The sequence below is a fragment of the Etheostoma spectabile genome, chromosome 9, assembly GCF_008692095.1.
Source record: "Etheostoma spectabile isolate EspeVRDwgs_2016 chromosome 9, UIUC_Espe_1.0, whole genome shotgun sequence".
Lineage (NCBI taxonomy): Eukaryota > Metazoa > Chordata > Actinopteri > Perciformes > Percidae > Etheostoma > Etheostoma spectabile.
In genome coordinates, this window is record NC_045741.1 from 17094562 (window position 1) to 17108969 (window position 14408).

The 14408-nt window shown below is 38.6% G+C and overlaps 1 protein-coding gene across 1 annotated transcript; it reads right to left on the bottom strand.

Moving 5' to 3' along the window:
* Positions 1-3494: 3494 nt before the first annotated feature.
* ankle1 (ankyrin repeat and LEM domain containing 1) lies at positions 3495-14390 on the bottom strand. The gene is made up of 10 exons (XM_032525732.1): positions 13956-14390; positions 12369-12521; positions 11915-12020; positions 11644-11767; positions 7608-10082; positions 7117-7285; positions 6027-6189; positions 5816-5948; positions 4834-5050; positions 3495-4719 (listed from the first exon to the last, which is right to left on the bottom strand). The coding sequence occupies exons 1-9, from the start codon at positions 14018-14020 to the stop codon at positions 4884-4886; spliced, it is 3555 nt and encodes a 1184-aa protein (XP_032381623.1). The 5' UTR covers positions 14021-14390; the 3' UTR covers positions 3495-4719; positions 4834-4883.
* Positions 14391-14408: the final 18 nt, after the last annotated feature.

The window sequence follows — 14408 nt, forward strand, 5'->3', positions numbered from 1 at the left end:
TCTTAACTGCTACTTGCAGTAAAGTAAAATGTTTTCCCACACACTGACACTGTATTGTAATGGTGTCATAATGACCATGTGTCATGGGAGTTAATCGTGCACAAAGCACTCAATGCCATTGCCAGGATTTAAGAAGAAGTGAGGCAAAGCCAGTTCTGCTTTTTTCTTTTGCAAGGGTTGCGGTAGAGGAAATAAATTGCATTTTACATAATGTATGTATATATCTTAGCTGTTTGTTTGTTCCTTAATATGCCTCTTATCCTCAGGTACAGTAAATGAATGACCAACACCAGGTGCAAAGAATGAGGATCAAAAAGCCAAATTAGGGTGTTCGTGATGTATGTATGTATATTTACCAGCAGGTGTTGTGAATTTGAAAAGATATACTACATTTAAACGTCTGTAGTTATCTGCTCTGTCTGGATGGAAAATATAGCATCATCAAAGTACGGTAAAAACACTGGTGACTTTTTTAGTGTCCTTCCTGCTCAGGGAATGAAAGAGTGATTCAGGAGAAGAAAAGGAGAGTTAGAAGCCTCTCCCCTCACACAGAAGACTTGTTCCCTCTGCATCTCTAAGCAGACTGTCAACCCTGGTCACCATCAGGTCTGTGCTCGCCCCAGTGAACATTCAACGCTGTCGGTGAGTTTCAGCTAAATTGAAAAAACCATCGACCGTTGATTGTACCCTGTGGCCAGCCTTTGTCACATATGTGTCTCACAAAAGAAGGAAAAAATGTACACATGCACACGGGCATGGCCGATGATATCTTGAAAAATCACTTCATCGATCCCTTTACAAACAAAAAAAAAATACTTTGAAACCACAGCAAAGGTCACAATCAACATTCATTGCTGTCGGTGGGTTTAACTGTGTGGAAGAGCTCACTGAACGATGAATGCAACTGTGTCCCAGATTTCATCCGAACGTCACAAGGAATAGCGTCACGATATGCTGATGATGGCATTATTTATTTCTCTGCCTGTGCCCCCCCCCCCCCCTTTCGCCTCCCACCAACAACAGGCACAGTGTGAATTGACAGGCAGTTCAGATTGCATCTCGATCACGCTTGCTGAGGCGTAGGGGTCTGAGTCTGGCAACAGAAGAAGGGGAAGAAGAAAAACGATGCAAAAAATAGTTGGAATGAAATGACCTTTAAAGAAAAATACACAGAGTATATGGCTTACATTGCATCTAGGGTCTATAAAAGATTTATTTGTTGTAAATATTACATGGAAAATACAAAAGCAATATGAATAGATGTATTTCAAAATAGTCAGTGACCTTTTTGGAGAAAAACATATGTCATTAAAGGTCATACATTTATCACCTGGATCTTTAAGATAAGATCAGCTAAACCACTCAATGTAAATCTAAATATATTAGTATGACAATATTTGTATGAAGCATATTTGGTAAAACAGATGCTTAACCAGCTTTGAAATGGTAGATGTCTTCTTATCATCAGCTATTTATAGAAGGTGGAATAAAATATGAACTTGCTTTTCATGCATGTCTTACAAGTTTTTCTATCTGGCAAACCATTCAAGAACCATGAGTTGCAGAACATAATATTTAGTCAAATACTGCATGCTATTTGATTTGTTGTATTTTATTAAATAAAGTCACCAGTTCAGTCCTCAATGATGTTGTATGAGCTTTCTTTGTTCAACAGTTCTTTAGTTTGGTTTGAGGAGTTGTGAAAGTGATGAGGTTGGATGTAACAGAGTCAAAGCCCTGTTACTGACTGTTAATAAGCTACTTTCTTTAGTAACATTTTTCATCTATCATTACTTTTTATATCAGGTGAATGCAATCACTCACTTCACATTTTGAAGCAAGAAACATTTTAAACAATTTAAATAAAATTTAGTTGTATGCTATTCATATTAATTCATTACATTTATAGTTACTAGAGGATAATGCGATATATAAATATACTGTACATTATTAAAATGCAGTAGTGCAAGTGGTCCTATGATAAGGTTCCTAACTTTTTATAGAAATGACTTTTGGTTCCACGGATTATTACATCCTCAACCACAAAAAGCTGTCAGAACAGATGGCACAGAAAATGAACATTAACTGCAACTGACAATGATAACCCCACAAAACTGTTATGAACATGCAATCAACAAAAATGCAAACAAATCCTATTTTTTTTCTTGCGTCCTGTTGACCTATATTCCATTAGGCCTCAATGTAGACTAGAATGCTATGTTATTATATGATTCATATTTATTTTGTCATTTAAGGTTAAATGGCATTTCACTTTTAATTAAAATCTAAGATGAGGAATATATATTGTAAAATAAATAATATGGAATTGTTTTAATGAAGCTGCTTATCCAGCTTGCCATTTTGAGATCACATTTAGCAAAATACAATTTGAGACAATTTGTAGTTAATAATAATACTGCTATTTTATTCTTACATTACACAATATTCCAATAAAAAGTCCAAATTGTAAAATGTGTGGCATGGGAGAACAAATATTTAGATAAAATATGACCTGCTCAGTCAAGTAATTTAATGTCTCACCAAGCCACAGGGCTGACATTAGACGAAAGGAAATTCATTGTGTAAACCACAATGATGCCTGTAAGAAAACACTGGCTGACCACTAACAAAAACCTGCAGATCTACAAAACAGAATGAGTCACGATAACAGTAATTGAAGACCATTGTTCCTAAATAAGGATGTGCATCATTGCTTTGCATCCTTGCAAAGGGCTGTATTGCACACTAAAGCCTAAATAGTTTTTTTTTTTGTAGGATTGAGGCAACTGAAGTTCTTGTTTGCAAAATAGTAAACAAGTTTTTAAATAAAGTTGTGAAAATGAAATTTAGTTGGTCAAAGTGGGGGCATTAAACTTAAACACAGAATACAGCTCTTGGTGAATTAACGGTTTGCAGTATCAACACCAAACATGATTATTAATTAATCAAAGTGGATGAAGATTAGGCCTGCACGATTCGTGGAAAAATCTCAATCAAAACTTTTTTAGCTTTTGATATCACGATTCTCTGCCAAGATTTTTTTTCTCACAAAGTGTAATGTTTATTGCACACATGAACCATGACAAAACAAAACAAACTGCCAGTACCAAACATAGTTCTGTTTTGGCACCTATAGCACATTGCGCATCATCACAAACCTGTAGACATGTAGGCTTCAATGAAGAGAAGCGAGAGCATTGCAGCGCAAAGGAGCGCATTAAAATCAATTTTATACAGTCTATGTTTAAAACTTACAGAAGAAAGTTGAAGCATTTGTGATGCAGTCAACTCGTAAAATTAAATGAGAGTCAAAGTCATTAAAAAAAGAAGACCAGTTATTGCATGAAGAGAACTCTAGACTAAAGCACATTTATTACTTCCTTTGTCCACTAGAGGGACACCAAAGAACAAGACATGAAAAAAACCAAAAGGTCACACAATTCAGGTTTATGCTATTTGTATTTTGCTTTTTGTCACATTTACATAAATGCACAATACAGGGGCACTACAATACAGCAGTGACAGTAGATCATAATGAAAACATTACAGTATACAGAAATGATTACGTGTACACATGACTAATTCATTCCGATTCATTTTTGACAATCGGGAAAACATATCAAACACACAACCCTGAACAACAACGAATGGGCATTATTTTTAAAGCTAAAAAATAATCTAAAAAGTGTCTAAACACCTCATCGCTGTACTATTAATGCTTATTAATGGTTTGTTATTAAATCGCAACTAAATAATTAAAAGAAAATGGTACAGATAGGTGATATGATCACACGCTTTGATTTTTTTCAACCTGGGGATAGGAATGTAAAAAAAAAAAAAAAAATCAATATTTAATACAGTGGCAAATAAAAAGTATGTGAACCTGAAGCTTTCAAAGAGTTGTTGATTTACATAAAGCTGGCAAGGTTATAAAGTTATTTCAAAGACTTTAGAAATTCCACTAGTCTACAGACTACAGACAGTCTACAGGCAAACAATCTACAAATGTCACCACCGGTTTAGCGGTTACGGTCACAGCCCTAATGTTAACATATATAAACTAGTGCTTCTATTTTAACAACACAAGTGCTGATGTACGACTGGCAATACTTAAGCATCCAGTTTACTTGTCTTAGTCCACTGACGCTTGAAAGAAATGTATGCACAAAAGTCTGCTACTATTGGGCGCTATCACATCATCGGCTCGCATGTAAAGCATTTCCTTTTGACAAAAAAAAGACATAGGAAAAAAAACGGAAATCCAGCCATGTAAACAAAATATATCACATTTTACACATTGAGATTCTAAAACTATACACTTTATTGTTGATTTATCCATGAGAAGACCTATCATGCTCGGTACCAGTGCGTCTGCTAAAATTACCATCAAATCTTTTGTTAAGACTACAAAAATTACATAATTAAATACCAGTCTTCCTTTCCCTCCCCACTTTTTTTTCCAAAGATTGTTTTTTAAGAAATTATGCATTGACTTGTTTATTTGCAATTTGATTATAATGAAAGGCATTTGAATAGGTTGTGGATCATTTGAAAAATTCATTACTACTACAACAGTTGGGAAGCAAAGTGTCCTACTGGAAAGAATGTTTTTGGAAAATAGCTGTCATGCATCCTAACAGACCTGCAGTCAAAAAGTTGTGATTTTCATATCATGTTCATATTCTTAGCATTTCTTCTTGTACCCAGAAGCAGTGGTTTCAAAGTTCAGTTATTGGTCCCTGATTCCATGGCGGTTACCCGTTTTGATTGTTTGTCAATTTGGTTAAATTACAAATAATTGAATCTTTACCTTCCTAATCCCTAACAGTGGTATACCCCTGCTGTTCATTTGTTGCTGTTCATACCCCCACCAGTGGGATGCACTACTGTCTGATGTCTGCTGGTCTGAGCTGCCTCTCACCTTCGGCCAGGAAGATCTGCATGGCCCGGTAGAGCAAATGGACGCCGAGGTCCCGCTTCTTCTTCGCCTGCCAGTTGGACACCACGCCATAAAAATCCCCTCGCTTTTGATTGGTGAGCATCTTCAACCCTGGGACAATTGGAGAATTAAGAATGTTATCAACATGCTAGACTGGTGTATGATCAATGTTCTCGGAGTTTGTTTGGTTTAGAGTTTCGTTTTTTTGTGTTCCTTTACGGATTTCCCTCTGGAAAAATTATACAAAAAACTGCAGTCCGTGTCAAGGGCTTTAGGGAGATTACATGTAAGATTTCAAATTTTTTATAAAAAAAATAGTGAAAAGTAAGATTATAAGCAACAGTTGGAACAAAAAAACGTTGATCAAATAGCTGTATGATAAGCTGTGGCTTGATTTGTCAGTTTTCAATTTGATTTAAGGTAACTGCATGCAACAAACCTGGCAACTTTCCCTGATGATGGGGCAAAATATCAATAACACAAGACATCAATAAAACTCAAAATGGGTACGCATATTCTTGTCACATGGATTTAACCAATACAATTTGGTTAATGACTCCATTTTTCTCCTTCAGAAGTCCCTTGGGTTGCTCTCAACCACATCTCTATACTGCATCTAACTCCCTAAACTGATTCAATAAATTACAGTTTTAAATAAGTCTAAATTAAATTAAAATTAAGTCTTTAACTACAGCGTTTCTAGCCAGCGATCATTAAGTCCTTCTACTTCTAACTATCACATTATATACTGTATTTAATATGTGACCAATAATTCTCATAAAATAGCTATGGCGGTGTGTTACAGTAAGTTACATCACAGTTTTATTTACTCAACAGAGCTAACTGGCAATGAGTTTCAGCCCTGCCTGTACTCACCGATGGCCTCCACCATGCAGGCCTCTCTTGTGTAAGCCTCCACTGGAATGACATTCTGGAAACAATGCAGAGAGATGACGCCCTGCTTGGCGGTCCACACCTGCAGAATATGCTGCACTTTGGGGCACAATTTCTGTCACACAGAGAAGAAAGGGACAGCGTTATATTTAGTGTCTTACATCTCAAGACTGATCAGTGTGTGCTGGCTTACCTTGGAAGTCTTGTCCCCTTTGAAGTACTCTAAAGCTTCGTACAGGTGGCTGTATGGACGGGAGCGTTTTCCTTTGCCCACATAAAATATAGCGTGGATAAATGTCTGGAAACATTCCTGTGGAGTCATGGTGTGACTGCGGAATGGGAGGTTTTTCGTCACTCTGGCAGAGAAGAAAAGAAAGTTAAATTTGTACTTTAAGGGTGAAAGTGTTTATCTGTATTTCAGAGACGTGGTTGTTAAGACTGAACAACAGTCCTAAAGATACATTGCTAAATTGAATAGTTGAATTGAATAGTAATTACTATTGATTTTACAGAGTTGTCCATGTGTCCAATCATCTATAAAATCAGCCAATTATCTTGTTTTGTTTGTGTAGTTTTAGCTCTGTTTGCCTTCTATTATAATTATGGAGCCTAATAAATACAAACACACATATGGAGATAAGTTAACACCGCTCTCCCTACTGAGACACTAATGCAGATTTTTTCATTCAGTGACAACCTAGCTGCTTTCTCTGATTATGAGATTTAAAAAAAAATCGATGTATGAACTCCTAAAGTTAATCCCAAAATGACAAATGAAATGGCTGGTTTTCATTCAAAGCATAGCCACTAGACATGGGCCAGTTACTGGTTTCAAGTTTCAAAATCACTAAAATTATACCGCTCCTAAGTTATGAGCTGTTTTAATGAGTCCTCAAGGACAGAAAGTGCAGTTCAGAAATCCCTCTGTTTCATAATAAAATACATAGTGTTTAATGGAAAATAAGTTGTTGTTTTTTTTCTTTACCCAGACATTTAAAATAATTATACGTTTATAGCTATAATTGCAATACTGTAATACCGGGAAACCATGATAAATTTTCTGAAGGTTATCATACTGTCAGAATCTCATACTGGCCCATGCCTAATAGCCACCTGTTCTGTATACAAGCAGTGGATTGTAAAAATGATTTTCATGTGAAATAATAATGGCATCATCCCGTCACAATAGACACATGTGTGCAGTGTGTTTCATCTTTATTCAGAGAGCTTTCAACACTGCCCCGAAGAAAGCAACTAAAAGGACAATTCAAAAGACAGCAGACCTTGGGTCGAGCAGCAGGTAGTTGAAGCTTGACTTGATGATGCCCTCCCTCCACTTTCTGTTTTGATCTGGTTGGTCAAACTGTTGGCACAAAGCCTGCTCGTCTGCTTGGCAGTGGGGCAACTTGAAGGTCTGCAGGGCCCGGCACAACTCTGGACTATAACCTAAATCTACAGATATAAAATGACAACACAAGACTTGCTGTGTCAGTAACTGGGTTGATGCGCTAAATGAGAATAAGTGTATACTATTAATATGCCTCATTTCTTAACTGCTTCTAATCTAATCCACCCACAACAGTCGTGGTGAGCTTCAATACAAATAATGATTTAAATTTTCCATTTTCATGCTTAGTTAGAAGAGTAATTTTACGGACAACTGTTTCACTACTTCACAGAAGAAACAACCATTTAACCATTATCATTACCTAATCTTAGCTCAAGTTAGGTAAGTAGTAATCGGGGAACTTTAAATAAAGAGTACCAGCCTGACCTGTTTGAGGCGGGTCCAACTGCTTCGTGGGATGTGGTGATTGGGAATTTGACTCCTGCATCAGGCGGTGTAATCTTCGCATGTAGGTGGGCCTGGTACGGCAGCTGATAGGGCCCGGGCTCTCCCCCAGCTCTACTAGCCTCAATCTCAGCTCCTTGTCAGTTATTCCTTTGGTCTCCGGCAACAGCAGGTCCTCCTCCTTTTCCTCTTTCTGTGGCATCATCTGGGGTTTCTGGTTCTCCTTTCCTTCGTTCACCATGTCAGTCTGCATGGAGCGCCAGTCATAAAGGACGGTCTCGTCATTGCTGCTTGTACTCATGCTGCAGCTGAGTGAGGTGTTCGCTGTAGGCGGAACATGGGTCTCAATCAGCTTGTGGCCCTGTTCCGAATCAGTGTAGAGGTACTCCACTGGTTCATCCAGCTCCTGAATAAGTGGACGCCCTTCAGGGGTGTAAGACAAGTTAGCTAGGTGCTGTGGCCTACGGCCGTTTGACAGTCGGCTCATGCTGTACCTGGGTGTGCATCCAGTGCCAGGAGTGCAAGGAAGGTCCGAGTCTTTACTGGACCTTCTTGGGGAAAAATAGGAGGAGCTGGATGAAGATGAGACAGAGTCCGAGCTACAGTCCTTGGTGATCCAGGCATCTTCATTTTTTAGGCTATCTTCGTTTTTTGGGCTATCCAATTTGTTTTTACCAGGAGCAACATTTAAGTTTCTCTTTGTTGTTGCCTCGTCTGTACTTGTCAGATCATCAGTCAGAAAATTCCTGCTTTCGGCAAGATCATTGCCTTGCAAGGCCAGTATAATCTCTGCAAGGTTTCTTTCATAAGAATCCATTGAAGAGTCTTGGTTTTCCTCCAGTATGACTGTGTCGGACAAAGTCTGTGATTCAGAATCAGTTACACTCTTGGAGAGGATGAGAGTGTCAGCTTGGGTATTGCTGACACTTGAACCAGCTCTGAGGGTGCTGGACTGTGTGGCCTGGCAATCAGCAGGCAATGAGTCTCCTCCTTGGCTGTTCCCTGAATAGGATGGTGTATAACAAGATGCATGTGGTGAACTGTAAAAGTCCTCACTGCTCTGAGATCTGGGCGTCTGGCGGCGTGTTCGAACTGGTGTGGGGAGGGTGTCTTCAAAGAGAGAAGACATGAAGAGAGGGCTCTCTGGGGTCCTGCTTGTTCTCAGTGAGCAGCGACTCAACCTTGAGCGAGTCCTGCCTGTTACAAAAGGACTTGGTGTGAATGTAAGGTGGACGTTTTCATGTAATGCCTCAGCTGCATCATTCAATGGGGCGTCTGCCACTCGCTGGTCAACACCACATTCACTTGAAGTGTCCACAACAGGACCACTACAAGCCTCAAGCAAATCATTGTTTGGGTGTTTTACTTCAGCCAGTTCCAGTTTATCATGAACACATGTTACATGCTCTTTAGTTTCTGTTTGAACAGGTGGAAGATTCCAATATTGCCTTGTCAATTTAGAATCAGAGTCTGAAGAAATCTGAATAATTTTGTCAGATTCAGCCCCAAGACAAACCCCCTTTACGTTAGGGGGTAAAAGGTGTCTGGGGTGTATAGAAGTATCCAGAGCACTGGTGTAAGGATCGCTGTCACAGCTACTATAATGACTACTACCAGTCCCACTGCTGCTGCTGCCAACATGGAAACAGGCTGGCTGTTCTGGTATATTCCCTTGAGCCCCTTTCACATGTTGACCCTCCTGCTCATCATCACTCTCTTCCAAAGCACAGTGACTGATGACTGTTTTCTCCAACTCCTCCTCTGTGCTCTCACTGCTCTCCCTGCAAAAAACATAAACGTGATCCGGTGATGTGACGTCAATGCCCTGCATGTGTAAAACCGTTGCCATGCGTTTCGAATCCAGGAAGTCAGGGTACTCTGACAGGTCAAAATGTAAGTCGCTGGTGCACTGGCTGCCATCAACACCCGTTCTGTCTTGTTTGGGAGATTCAGGACTAAAAACGGGGAAATATTCATCTACATCTCTGAAACTCACACTCTTACGACTCACTCGCCTGAAAGGAAATGCTGGAAGACTGTCTCTTCTGGAGGGGGAGATTCTGCCATCAGTTGTAGCAACATGTTCATTTGCTTTTGATGTGAACACACCATCGTCAGTAAATAAATCCTCTTCCTTAAGAGTTGGCATTGCCGCTGCAGGTCCCACTGCAGACATGCGAGTGCTTGATAATATGGAGGGACCTTCAGATGACCAATGTGAGGGGACATTGTTCCAGTCCTGGCTGTGATGCATCTTAGTGTCCATACCAGAAAGTCTGGTATATGATTTTCCTCTGCAATTTGGCCTTCCATTAACGTCAGACAGGTTGAAAAATGATGAGCGCCTTGTGCTGCTCAATGGGGCTTCACCAAAGTCACTTATGATAGAAGAGTGGGAACTGAAGCTATAGTCTGATACAGGATAGCTGGAGGTGTCTGTTTGGTCTGAATACACAGCTGTGGAGAAAAAAAGGGGGAAAAATACACATTTACTATAAAAAAAAAAAAAAAAAAAGAATATATTTTTTTTTTTTTTTTACTGCAACTTATCTTTGCACACTGCCCAACAGTAATGATACTGACAGTTTTTGGAGTAAATTAGACACTGCTGAGGGGTATTGACAACGTATTGTTTTACACTGGCTCCTTACATTTTTAAGAAACATTATCCAAGCTTAATACTGGCAGAGTCAGAATTGTATTTTTTTTTATTTTAAAAGGGATTTAATGAAGTTATCATTTGAGAGTGGCGTGTGATCACTGTAATAACTGTAGTATTAATATGATATGGCAATCTGCCTGCAGCCATGCACAATGTTAAAGACTGGCTGAAATTAACTTTGCATGCAAGTGGTATTTTTCAGATTAAAGGGATACTTCAACAATTAGCATTAAGTTTTGTATCAGTAGAAACCTGGTAGTATTTTCGAATGACTGTGATTCCCTCCCTCATGTCCCCCTGAGACGAGAGATAGCTGTATTGTGTGTCTGGAATAAAACCTCTGATGACGCAAAATCGTCAATTTGCGTCATCAGAGGCTTTTTCATTTGATTATTTATTTGTTCCTGTTTTTTTGGCTGTAGTCTCTAGCCTCTAGCTAAAAGTGCCTCAGATGATGCAAAAGATGACGATTTTGCATCATCAAAGGTTTTATTCCAGACACACAATACAGCTATCTCTCGTCTCAGGGGGACATAAGGGAGGGAAGCACGGTCATTCAAAAACACTACCAGGTTACTGTTTCTTATTCTGCACATGCCGATTTAGTCATAATGAAAGAACAATAGGTTTTGGTGGTTCTTTTTCATGAAGTTGCACCAGGAGTAGTACCGACTAACATCGGTACTCTCCAGCGCAAGCCAAAATTATGCATTTGCATAATGGCTGTATAAGAAGATTGAGACAATAAATGGGATATAGACACAAATTTGCATGCCAATTTTCACTCACATGCAGTGCCAGGTGGGCGAATGCATTTGCACCAAAACGAAAGAGAACTGTGCATGGTGCAAAGGATTTGTTTGCAAGAGTTACTCACAGAAACCTTTTGTTGACCTGAACAACACAGATTAAAGATTTTTCGACAAAATGTGATAATGTAACAATTTGCGTCATCATTTGTGATTGCATTTACCAAATATTTTACTTGCCAAAATGTCAATGCTGAAACTGATTACAATGTGTTGTTTTAGATGGTTGATGGAAATGTTGGCACAGCCTAAGTGGAGACTGATGACGCAATAACGGCTAATCAGCCCGATGTGTGAATAATGTAATAATTGTGGCATTATCATAATATGACAATGTGCATTCAGCCATGCACAATGTTGGCTGAATGAATATTGCTGTAATATACTGTATTCTCATGCTATTTTTAACAGTACGTATCAAAGTATCATTTTCTACAAGTTGTCCAGTTATGAAAGAACACAAGTTGGATAAATGAATGTGCATTCAAGTGCTATTTTTCAGACAAAGTGTTTTCCAAAAACCAAAGCTTCAAAGAGACTTTCTTACAGTACTGGAATTGAGGTAAGTCGTCCTCCTCTGTGTCCACTGAGCTGGAATGGTACTTCTGAAGGAGCTGGGCACATTTGCGATTCTCCTGTTGCTCTGCAAGCTGCCCTGGTGTATTCCCCTCCTACATTAAATAAAGGAGTTAACAGGTGTAAACCAAACTAAGCTAAACATTTACAGCACACATTAGTACATATCTTGTTACAGATTGGGTGTGTCAACACTTGCAGCACATATGGAAAATATGAATAACACTAAAAACTATTCTTACAACATCTTTAGCATTTGGATTCCCTCCATTTAACAAGAGCAGATTTAGATTTTGATAACATCCCCACAGTGCAGCAACGTGGATAGGAGTCAGGCCATCCGATGACCTGGGAAAAACACAAGAAAAGACAACTTTACTAAACATTACATTATCATTATGCTCAAAGAATTAGTGTCTTGGATCTATATTTTAACATATTTCTAAATGACAGAGGATACTGGAGATGACAGAACATCACTGCAGACCTTATGTGGAAGATTGTTCCAAAATCTATACAACCTTCATATACACATACAGGTGTTGCATTGGCAAATCAATCACAAGAAATGTGACTGTAACTTTAAAATAAATAAGCTATTTCAAACAAATGAGTTCTGAGTTCTCCAGATGGAAAACGTTAAGAGGAAAATTATTTAAAAAGGGACATTTCCCTTTACAGTGTTTTAAACCATACCTGATATTGGGGTCTGCTCCGTATTGCAGTAACATTTTCAAGCAGCGTGTGTTCTTCTCAGTCTCCTTGCCAGCAGCCAAGTGTATTGCAGCCACTCCATTACTACCCACCACATCAGGACATGCACCTTGTGAAAGAAGCAGCTGCACATATCTGCCAAAGAAGAGAGATATGTTACAATCTGACATGTATTGTATTATAGGATACAGTTTTACTTTATTGAAAATATTGGTATTATGTTCTGCTAAATGTTGCAGTCTGAATAAAGGACGGATAAAAAAAGCAGAAACAATTAAGTCTCAACACAGTGATTACCTTTTGCTGTCAAAATATTAGGGGTGGGAAAAAAAAACCTGATGCAGCATAATTTCGCGAAATTTTCCGTAGCAATACTGTATTGATACACAGGCTTTATTATATATGTGTTGGTCAGTTTGCCTGCTTGACAATGCCATTTTGCAGCAATACAGTTGAAGTGAGATGAACAAACTGAGGAATGCCTCTTTTTAGATAAAACAGATGTTGACAAAGTTTCCTTTTGGGGACATAATTTGAAATTGGGAAAAAATAAAAGTTGGAATAAAGGCAATAAATTGCAATATAATTCAATTCAATTCAATTTTATTTATAGTATCAATTCATAATAACAAGAATTATCTCAAGACACTATACAGATAGACCACACTCCAGAATTTACAAGGACCCAACAGTTCTAGTAGTCTCCTCCAGACCAAGCAACAGTGCGACAGTGGCGAGGAAAAACTTCCTTCCTATATAACACAGAACATTGCAATGTGTTTAAAATCGCAATAGTATTGCATCGTGACATAAGTATTGTAATGATAATATATTTAGAGGCGTCTGGGGAAACCCACCCCTACAATAAATTGACATAACCAAATTGATAGTTAGTGTAACAATATTATTATCAGACGTTTTATATACCTTAAAAATACTACACTGTAGCTAGGCTGTGTCAAGATCCACGAGTATCTTTAACTTGTAGATGATGTAGATAAATAACAAGTAAGGCTGTAGTGTTAGTGAAGAGGAAGCAAAATCAGGCCTACATATTATTTTGCCTTAGGGAGCATTATCTATGGCTACAACATGGGATAACCTCTGTCTTTAACTAAGACCTCACTTAGCTCGCTGGGGCATCAGTAAAACTCTTCAGTCATGTTACATGGCAAAGATTATGGGAACAATTCAGTTATCAAACACGAACTACACTGTTTAAAGAAACCCGTGGTAACAAGCAGACCCCTAATGCACATGGATATTTTTTTAATAAACACGTGTCAGTAAAAGCTGGTTTTGAGGACTTCATAGATACCAAACATTTACAAAGGTAGTTATTAAAATTAAGCAACAATTGGGAAAACAAATGTAACGTTATTCATCGTACATAACGGTATTCAATTTGCTTGTAACGTTCCTATTGCATCGAGAAAATAACTTGTGTTACGTTAAGATCGTGCAATATGGCTGGCTAACGTTACGTACAGACGTGTATCAAGTCAGAGCTGTCACATCTTATCAACAAAAGGCATGTCGTGACAAAACAAAGAGGGGGCTGAGCATCACCTCGGTTCTCCGTCGTTCACAGCTTTACACAGTTGACTATCGAGCCTCGTCTTTTTATAATCCATGACCAATATTATCCGTTTATGAATGATACGTGGTCGAGTAATAGCATTCTCCGATTTAGCACATAGCTAAGACCTGTGCAGGAAGCTGTAAAACTTCTAACCTAAGGCTAGCTAGCTAAAACAATAACGACTGAAGACAGACTGCAGAGCCTCCTGCACACACATAGCTAAAACTACGTTTTTATATACAGTGAGCCAACAGCGAACGTGCATTATCCTTATTTTCTTCCCTTAAATAATTAAAGAGATGTAACGTTGTTGTTTTCAAACTTTTAGTTGTTTATCCATCTAATCTTAGTTTCCGATGAGCAGCACGATTATTTTGGTTGAAATTCCCTCCAAGCTCACAAACCATCCTCCTTTCTGGCAGCAGGCGGAAGTCCCGCCC

What these genes read in the sequence shown, in the direction of transcription:
- ankle1 (XM_032525732.1), bottom strand. Translation starts at nt 14,020, where the DNA reads ATGGATTATAAAAAGACGAGGCTCGATAGTCAACTGTGTAAAGCTGTG. An exon ending in TACCTGCTGCTCGACCCAAG is followed by an intron (nt 6,190 to 7,116) that starts GTCTGCTGTCTT and finishes CTTCTCTGCCAG; the next exon opens with AGTGACGAAAAACCTCCCAT. An exon ending in AAGGGGACAAGACTTCCAAG is followed by an intron (nt 5,949 to 6,026) that starts GTAAGCCAGCAC and finishes TCTGTGTGACAG; the next exon opens with AAATTGTGCCCCAAAGTGCA.